The following is a 9,682-nucleotide window of genomic DNA, read 5'->3' on the forward strand; positions in this document are numbered from 1 at the left end:
GTATAGTGCATCGGTTTTTGAATGCTTTTAAATGCGACGTCTTCAACAGTTTTTGTCTGAATTCAATATTGCTTGGCACATAAGTAGCCTTCACTAAGATACAAAATATCGTGCATCCGTTTTTGATTTCGATGAACGGTGTTGCCATGGTTACTAAAAATAGAAATTTCTGTATATAATTCCTTAAAAATGCTACTTCTCTTACAGTTTTAGTTTGATTTCAATATATAACTGGACACACAAGTAGACTTCAATGTGATACATAATTAAGTGCATCGTTTTTGATTTCGATGAACGGTGTTGTCATCATGATTACAAAAAATAGAAATGTATGTGAAATTCCTTTAAAACGCTACTCCTTCTACAGTTTTGGTCTGATGGCAATGGCTAGTTTTCTGTTCCTTTGTTATAAGTAAAAACAAGTAGAGCTATAGTCTCGACATTGTGTTGAACCCAATGAATCATTTTGCCTCGATTATAGTCAGAAAAAAAACTCATGGCTGAACATATCCAGTCATTTGGACGAGTCAAGGTTAGTGACAGTGAAACTGTAAATTCGCTACCATTTTTTTTTACTAGTGAAACATTGCTGATTTAATGCAGGGTGGGACATGACCTTGACTCGAGTTCAAAGTCCCCAAGGATAAGATGTTTTTGTTTGGATGCATGGACAGAAAGAATATCTAAATAAAATGTTTGAAATTTTCCAGACGGTAACACATGGATAATATTTTTATAACGAGAGCTAGTCATTGCTTAGAGGTCATTTTGAGAGTTCAAGGTCACTTGGAAAGTTCAAGGTCACATATATTCCTTTACAGTCTTTTTCCTAGCTAAACATTGCAAGTTGCTTCTCTTAAAAGGTTTAAATATTCACTTGTAGAACTTTAGAACTTTAGAATGCGGCTTGACCTAGACTCAAGGTTACGTCTTCTTATCCGTAGCTCCAACGGAAGACCTATTCGTTGCTTTGCAACGAGCTCGGCTCTAGTTCCTCCTATATTTGTTAAGAAAACTCATTACGTTAATCAGTGCATGAACTACACTAGGCATGTCACCTGTACAGATTTCTTGATCAGTGGCTGTTCCATCAATGAAACGTACAAAGGTTAACCCGCTGTTTTTTTTTTGTTTTTTTTTGCAACAGCTGCGACATTCATCCCCGTACTAACAACCATAGAAAGCATTTTGTTGACCACAGAGACTGAATCTTTTGGGGCATTTGTGATTCGGAGACCTACTAACAGTACTGCAGTTATCTGGCTGTAGTAAATGTGTATCCTGTGACCATCTACACGAACACCGCGTGGAAAAAACTCCTGATTTTGTTTTTTGTTTTTCCCAGAGTATTGTCCTTTTTGAAAATTTTCACTCTTATCATGCTTTTCATTATTACTTTGTGATCGAACCTGCCAATGTTCTGCCGGAAGTGGATTAATTCAGTGAGAATGAAATTTGTCGAAGAATCGAAGCTGTTTCGTTCAAGTTACTTTTTTGTATTACAACCCCCCCCCCCCTCCTTCACTGTCTGATGTTTAAAGATTAATGAAGAAATTGTATTACTGAAACTTTAATGCTGTTTGTGATTTTTATTTTTGTGCAAGCTAGGGTACGACCATTCTACTATTCTAAGGAGAAAAAAATATCAAGGCATGAAAATAGAACATCGAAATTTAAACGCTAATTCGCTTGGGGTGGGGGTGGGGGGTAACACTGGTCAGGGACAGATTATTTATTATCTTGTCCGTCGAGGACAGATTACTTATATTCAACATTAAGACTTTCGTTAAAAAATTATTTATTGATTATTCGACCCCCCTTCCTCAGAAAAAAATGTGTTTTTTTAATTCAAGAATTTCAAAATATATAAATTATTTTTCACATTTTTTAAAATTATATTTTTATAATATAGATCTACATATATTACGATGTAAGGCCGGAACAATTTTCTGGGAAAGGGGGTGGACATTTTGTGAATAAAACGAGAGAGGTTGGGCATAGAATATTGATTTACACCATCGTTTAAAACATAAAATACTCAGTATTTAAAATGTTAATTTAATCTTTTTATTTACAAACAGCTGTAGAATATCTTGCCTATGTATGTTCTGGCATAGCTAAAGTCATTTTTATGTCAATCTGTACAGTTTTCCCCGAGTGATACGTCACAATAGATCGAAAACTTGAGATGTGCACACTAAAACTGCACCTCTTAGCTGAGGTGAAACAAGTTCGCGGATCCTGGATCTTGCAATTTTTAAAGCCTGTTTTTTGTACTAAACACTTTTCACTTTCATTTCCTCTTGTGATATTTGGTTGTCCAAGTAAAGGAAAACGTTCAGCTAAAAAATAATGTTTAAATGATGTATCTTATTGACAGAATACCTTATATTACGTACAATGCCTATACGCCATTTTGATACAGAGAGAAAGTTCGGGAAAACAGTGTACCTGTGACGTCGTACTTCGAAAAATGACGTCGAACAGGAGTTGTTTGCAGTGCATTGGCAGTGTTGACATCGCCGCGTTTCACTGGCTATTTGTTGGATTTAATCGTTCTTACGACTATATGTTTTCAGTTATCGTGATGAATATGCATTGGTATGTATTTTCGTTCTCTTGCTCCGTGATTTATTTTCTTCGGGAGATCGGCATGTGCACATGGTGTAGGGACCCGGGTCTAGTCTTCATTCATTACCGGCCGCCAGGAGGCGGTCGGTTATATGATATGAAAGTTTTAAGTCCCTGTGCGTTTCTGCGGAGCTAACAATTTAAATAAAAATATTCAACATCATATCGCCGGCGTTTTAATATTAAACAAAGATTTCTAAATGTTTAGGAAAAAGCACAATAACCGTAAAATTCAATTTTATAAATAATGGGGTAAATATTTCATCCAATCCTGATTGACAAACTCTGATTTAACTGAAGTGCGGAGAAAATTAGTAGGAGTGTTAGGCATAGTCTAAAACAAAGACCACGTTGTAAATCAACAATTTTACTTTCTCTTTTTAAAACAGGATCTGCTGTATTAATTTGAATGAAATGTATATTTAAACATTTCCTATGGATATTTTTCAAAAACATGATGAAATATTGATTTCTTAAAAGCAAAGAATATTACGACATGTTGGTCCAGGAGACTGTGATAGGGCGCGTTTTACAATGTGCCAAACATTTTCCCGCCACATATCAACACCAAAACAAAGAGATTGAAAGAGAAAAAGTGTAGTGGTGGATCTTGAAGGAGTTGGGGGGGGGGGGGGTTAACATCCTATAAGAGAGAGCGAGGAGCCCTGCCCACATGTTAAATATTTGTTGCGTTTTTATTAAGGTCAAACTATAGCTAAGTTTAAACTTTAGTTTTGTACTTTTAATGTAAAAACTACTTAAACAGCAAGTTGTACCAAACTGAGTGCAGAGACGCAGAGGACTATTGCATAGTTTATATTGCCTAAACATGTAATACTGTACATGCATTATGCAATCGGCATTGTCGCATGCATTTTTTTTTTCATGTCACGAGGATATTTTAACAGATAAATATAAGAATTTTTTTTAAACAGTAAATTTCAGTTTCTGAAGAATTTATTTTTAAAAACAGCAAATTTAAGTTTCTGAAAGGAACTTCAACAGTTATATAAATTGGTTTGCGGCCGATTTTTGACGCTTCCCGTACGAAACTCTTAACCGTTTTCCGGCCGGAGTCCGGGCGGACTGAGACGGATTCCGGTTAAGTGCTAGGAGGACCAAGCCGTACCTAAGGCGGACATGGAAAATGTCTAAGCTTTAACCGTTTTCCGCCTCATATCTTAGGCGGATTCCACCTTAAATCCTAGGCGTATTTTTGTTAGACGTTTTCTGGCTTAGCTCTTAGACGGAATCTGCATTCATCTTACACAGGATTGTGAACAGTTTAAATTATGACCACATGTTTTATTCCTCTAGATGACCTTGTTTTCTTAAGGCACTAATGGGGGAGATATTCGTAAAAAATAGTCAAACATAACTTTTAATCAATTTATTTTACTTCGAGTATTATGCTTTATATAACATTGAATATTGCGTTTCCTTGATGAGTAAGTTTTTTTGCTGCCATATTGTATACCAGATATACGTTTCCAATGCACACCTGCTTGACCCCCTCTACAGGGGCGGAAGTTTTCAGACAGAGCCTCTTTTTGGATGCACTGGTCAGTTTGAATGCAGATTTTGAAAGTGATGACTGTTGTCAATTTAGTTGATGAATCTTTATATTTCATTCAGTTAAAAAGGAACTTAGGCAAGATGTATGCCTGTAAATTATTATTAAGAAGATGATTGTTCATTCGTTATGTGTTTTTGGCAAAAAAAGAGTGACAACGTTTAGTGTTATTCTACTGAGCTTTGAAGTAAAGCAAATTATACTCGGCAGTGAACATCATGTGCTAAATGGATAGGGAAGGACCTCGGTACAGGAATAAATGTGGAAAACAACGGTAAGTTAAATTTTAAGCCGTGTTTTTTGTTTTGTTTTTTCTTCCCCCCCCCCCCCTCTCTTTTTTATTTTGTACAGGCAAAATTTGGACTCAACAATTACTCTGTTAATTAATTCAAATAGCATTGAGGTCCCATCACTCTACACTAACCCAGATCTTTAAAAGAAAATGCGCCTAAAATTTCAGGCACCATTTCTTATTGCCAAATGTAGGGTAGCCTCAAACACCCCCCCCCCCCCCCCACCTGCAAATTTACTCAATATTATGAGTTTTTCCCTTTTTGAGTAAAATGTTAAAAAATTACAGAGATAAAAATAGGAAAAAAACTAAATTAATTCATTGGTCAATTATTAAGTAACATGTTAGTGTGTTTTCCGGAAATATGATTTCCCTTTAAAATTAGCGACCGTCACTTACTTCCAGTTTTAAAATCACGGTTGGAAATTTTGTTATGATTTGTGTCTAAGCACTGTTTTAACCAGTGGTTAGTGGAATTGTTACACAAACACCCTTTTAAAAGTGTAGTTCGCTGCTTAGTTTGGATCAGGAGTCAGGTTTGAGATCTGTAAGTCATCATTTACATTCCAAAACATACATGGATAAGGGTATTATTCATATATGATATAAGTTAGATCTACATATTCCATGAGCAGCTATTTATTATCATTTGATTATACATGTTAATTAAAAATATATTTGTAGAAAGGGGTCTTATGTTAGTACCTTTTTCAAATGTATGAAAATTATGAAATAATTGAATAAGAGATTAAAACATCTTTAATATTGAAATTGTAAATATTAGGGTTTTCTGCAGTGCACTGAGTGCTGTGTTCTACATTTCAGCACTTAGAGCTGTACAAGTCCTTGGCGATTATGGCTGATAAAGGTAAAATGAGGAAAGCGGCAACTACATCAAGTCAGGATGAAGGCCAGAAGCCACCGTCCATCCACCCTTACCAGTAAACAGGCAATTCTGCTCTTCTCATTTGAGAGCTTGCTGAAGATTCATAGAAAAAGAAATGCAATCTAACACATATGCTTCATTCAAATGTAGTGGAGAGTAACAGGAACCAGTTTATCATGGACGTAACCAGCTGACTGCAGGTTATGAGAGGTATGAATACATGAAGATATCAGACAACTGATAGATATAAATGAAAAATTATTCTTACATTATGTAAGTTTTAGTGTTGAGAAAAATAACACAAGAATGTTTGCATACTAGCTGATTTGTAATACAGAATAGAATTCATAAAAGAGTCATTTTATTGAAAAATGTTGAAGAGTTGTTTTAAAATGAAAAATTCATCTCAGTTTTGTATTTTCTTTACAGACTTCATCTTGTGTTATGTGAAGAATGGCAAAGGAAAGCTGGAATCTTAAAAAAGATAGCTAGGTTATACCACTGACAACTTAGGAAGGAGAGCAATAAAAATGACACATTATTTCCTTACAGACAGAAAGAATTTTGTGAAAATATTCATCCAGTTTTAAATTAACAGCTAATTGTTAAATCAAGTTCTGATACAATATTTTTTATCTTTTAATTCCATGTGAAGGCAAGGCATGACATTTTCAAATGTAAACATGTTTTGTAGTCATTGAATTTTAAAGACCTAAAAAATAAATGATATATAATTTGTATAATTTAATTTTTTTTAATTGTTAAGTTTGTAAAAGTCTGAAACAACAATATCTGATACACTGTGATAAGTACATGTAGATTATGTAATCATTAATGCAAAATCCCTCTAACCATTAGGCGGAATACCCCTTGCTAGTAAGGCGGAATACGCCTACCTGACGTTAGGCGGAATACGCCTTACAGATTAGGCGGAATACGCCTATTGTAAGTAAGGCGGAATACGCCTTGCAGGTCAGGTGGAATACGCCTTGCAGGTTAGGCGGAATACGCCTTGCAGGTAATCCATATTAGGAAAGGCGGAATACGCCTTAACTCATTTAAATATTTTGAGCCCTTTTACGCCCTGACTCCACCAGGACTCCGTCTAATAGTCTTATTAATTTTCTTATAGATGATAGGCGGATTCTGTCTTCTGAATTCCGCCTGGAGTCAGGGCGTAAATTTTCGTACAGGTTGCGTCAATATGTTTCTTGTGGATACTTGGAATGAAATACTTAGGATTTAAGCGCATCGTGACAGTAAATAACACTTCTACAGTGTTAATTACCGTTTATTACGTACATCGCGTGGACTGATTAACAATACAGACCGAATACACTTTGAATATGGATTTACTACAGGATTTTTAACTAACGCAACCGGCGCATGCCCAAAGGGGTTAGTCGACACCCGGCGGCGACTAACCCCTTTGGGCATGCGCCAACTAACCCAGTAAAAAATTCATCTAACCCCTGCCAGTACATGCAAACTTGTTTACACCAATAAATAAACAAACACAACAATAAATAAACAAACAAATAACAAACAAATAAACAGATAAGAAGAAATAATTAACAGAAAATAGAATAACTTATTTAATGAGTTTATAAACAAAATCTTCACCCAAATACTCACAAAATATGCAGAGATCTAAGGCAACATTTTTTTCTACTGAGCTAAAAATACATGTAAGGAGACTTAGTAGCTTATTTTTTTTAATTCTTTAAATTCCGAATGAAATAATTATTCCGAGCTGAAATAATACCCTGTTATATGTATATGTCTTGATTGTTGACAACTCTTTAAATTAAATTAATCAAAACTTTCCACTGTAATTATGTACATGTAGTAGTAGTATAGAGTTCAACAGTTTACAATGTATAATGAATTAAGAAAATCGTTTTTTCATCAGTAACCATTGCATGAGCATACTTGTAGTCTACATGTTGATTGTTGACCTTAATATGGTGATTTCTATAGAGATGAAGCCGGTGTTGATACAGAGGAGGACTTCCTGTCCAGCCTCATGGCCCGCTATCGTCAACTTCTCTTTGCCGCACTCAAATTCTGTCAGGCCATGCTGACCTCACTGGGTATAGAAAACCAGGACTGTGGCAATCAGGTGCATGAATATTCTCTCCAGCTTTAGATTTAATATTTAATGCAAAGTCCCTTGGACGGTTGGACCCATATCAGTATTTAGAATTAGTTGTGTAGAAAGTCTTTACATCAAGTAGAATTTATCATTGTTTTGACTTGTGGGTATCAGTGTTGTTTGTTTTGAACATATTTTATTGTATAAACAAAAGGATTGGAAACAAGTTCTTCCAACTTATGAGTTCCTCTCCTTATCATTGCTATTTCCGTATAAGTAGAATTTTTAGCGAGGATTTTATTTAGGCATTATTTTGGCATTATATGTATTAGCGAGGGTCATGAGATCGCTAAAACTGAATACCGCTAAAAATTAATTGTATTTGTAATTGCTGCTTTATTAAGTATTTTAAAATCGCTAAAATTACCTCTGGCTTTAAATAAAATACCATTTTTTAAGGAGAAATCGCTAAATTTGAGTATCACTAAAATTTCCACTTATACAGTATAAGGCAATTGACATGTTCTTGAAGGCATATATATAATTTCTTAGGTAACTCAAAGAGAGATTAGAATTGAGTTACTGATACATACATTTAAAAAAATAAATTGTCATGGGAATGTAATTTTATGGGTAAGGGTGACCAACGAAATCCACAAATAACAGACCCCACATACATGTTACAGAATTGTTCACCATTCCTTGCCGTTATATAGGTGATGCAGTTTATCTTATCTCACGGAGAAGTTTTCCACGGAATTCTACGAGACAGACAGCCCAGTTTAAATCTTTCAGCTCTACGTGAACTAGCTCTAACTACAGCAGTACTGACACGAGCTAACTCCAGAGGTTTGTGCCTTTATGGAAGCAGATTTTTTTCATTTTGACATTTTTACTGGTAGTATTTTTTTCAAAAGTTTAGTTATAAAATGTTCAAACTATGTATGTATCTTCATTTCTAATGTTCTACAAAACAGGCATTCCAGATGCAGAATTTGATGACCTTGACCCAGCTGGAATAGAGTTGAAAGGTCAAAAGGTCAGGATTGAGAGACAGATGTTGGCTTTAAGGTAGGTCGCGGGTTTGCTTTTGTCATCAGTTTTGGTACGCAATTTTGACGATTCGAGCGGCTGTTTTGTGCACATTTGATTATGACGTCAGTTACGTCACAAAGACAACGTAACGTTGTTTCGCGCTTAATTCTCTGTAAATGACTTCAAGTCTGTACGAATCAAGTATATGGCACGCCAAATTCACAAAAATGAGATAAACCTAGTTTCACAATTGATAAACTAGGTTTATCGACTGTAAACTATAGTTTACAAACCGTAAACTATAGTTAACGATTCGTTAAGTATAGTTTTCATCTGTACGAATAATAATCTAAGTTTATCTGTCTGTAATAAAGCGTTAACAATAGATTTTGTTGATAAACATAGATTCACGTTTGTAAACTATAATTTACAATCGTAAACTATAGTTAAGTGTTGTTAATCATAGTTTCACAAATCGGAACTATATTTATCAGTTAACAGTTAACTATAGTTAAGAGTTGTTAACCATAGTTTCACAAATCGAAACTATATTTATCAGTTAACAGTTAACTATAGTTAAGAGTAGTAAACTATAGTTTACAAATCGTGAAACTTTATTTATCAGATAATCTATGTTTTGCAATCGCAAATGATTGTTTTCGGTGTTAAGTATAGTTTACGGTTGTGAAACATAGATTATCGCGTTAACTATGGTTTACAGACGTAAAATATAGATTAACGTCGTTAACTATAGTTTACAGTCCGTAAACTATAGTTTACAACCGATAAACCTAGTTTATCGACTGTGAAACTATGTTTTGCTCATTTTTGTGAATTTGGCGTGCCATACAAGTAGATAAATACAAAGTGCATGCTTTTGTACGTAAACCCTGTATATGTTTTATAATTAAATTTCAGTCTAAATTCATGAATTAATTATTATATGTAATGTCTAAAGACTTATTAAATACAATGCCAAATGAGAGAAATTATTTATATTGTGAGTGTAACTAAACTGCTAAGATTGATTGATTGATTGTATACTGTGTAACGTCCCTCTCCAGAATATTCCACTGATATGGAGATGTCACCATTGCCGGTGAAGGGCTGCTTTGGGCCTTTGCTCGGCACTCAGGGCCATTGAGCAGGGAGATATCTTTTTCGTGCCAC

At 34.8% G+C, this 9,682-nt stretch overlaps 1 protein-coding gene across 1 annotated transcript; it reads left to right on the forward strand.

Annotated features, from left to right (window-relative positions):
* The first annotated feature begins 7,357 nt into the window (after positions 1 to 7,357).
* On the forward strand, positions 7,358 to 8,552 carry LOC134257831 (nuclear pore complex protein Nup205-like). The gene is made up of 3 exons (XM_062740424.1): positions 7,358 to 7,504; positions 8,194 to 8,326; positions 8,455 to 8,552. The coding sequence occupies exons 1-3, from the start codon at positions 7,409 to 7,411 to the stop codon at positions 8,550 to 8,552; spliced, it is 327 nt and encodes a 108-aa protein (XP_062596408.1). The 5' UTR covers positions 7,358 to 7,408.
* The last annotated feature ends 1,130 nt before the right edge of the window (positions 8,553 to 9,682 follow it).

This window comes from Saccostrea cucullata, unplaced genomic scaffold (assembly GCF_032062105.1).
Source record: "Saccostrea cucullata isolate Sc308-1 unplaced genomic scaffold, CSIRO_AGI_Scuc_v1 ctg4103, whole genome shotgun sequence".
In the NCBI taxonomy this organism is placed as follows: domain Eukaryota; kingdom Metazoa; phylum Mollusca; class Bivalvia; order Ostreida; family Ostreidae; genus Saccostrea; species Saccostrea cuccullata.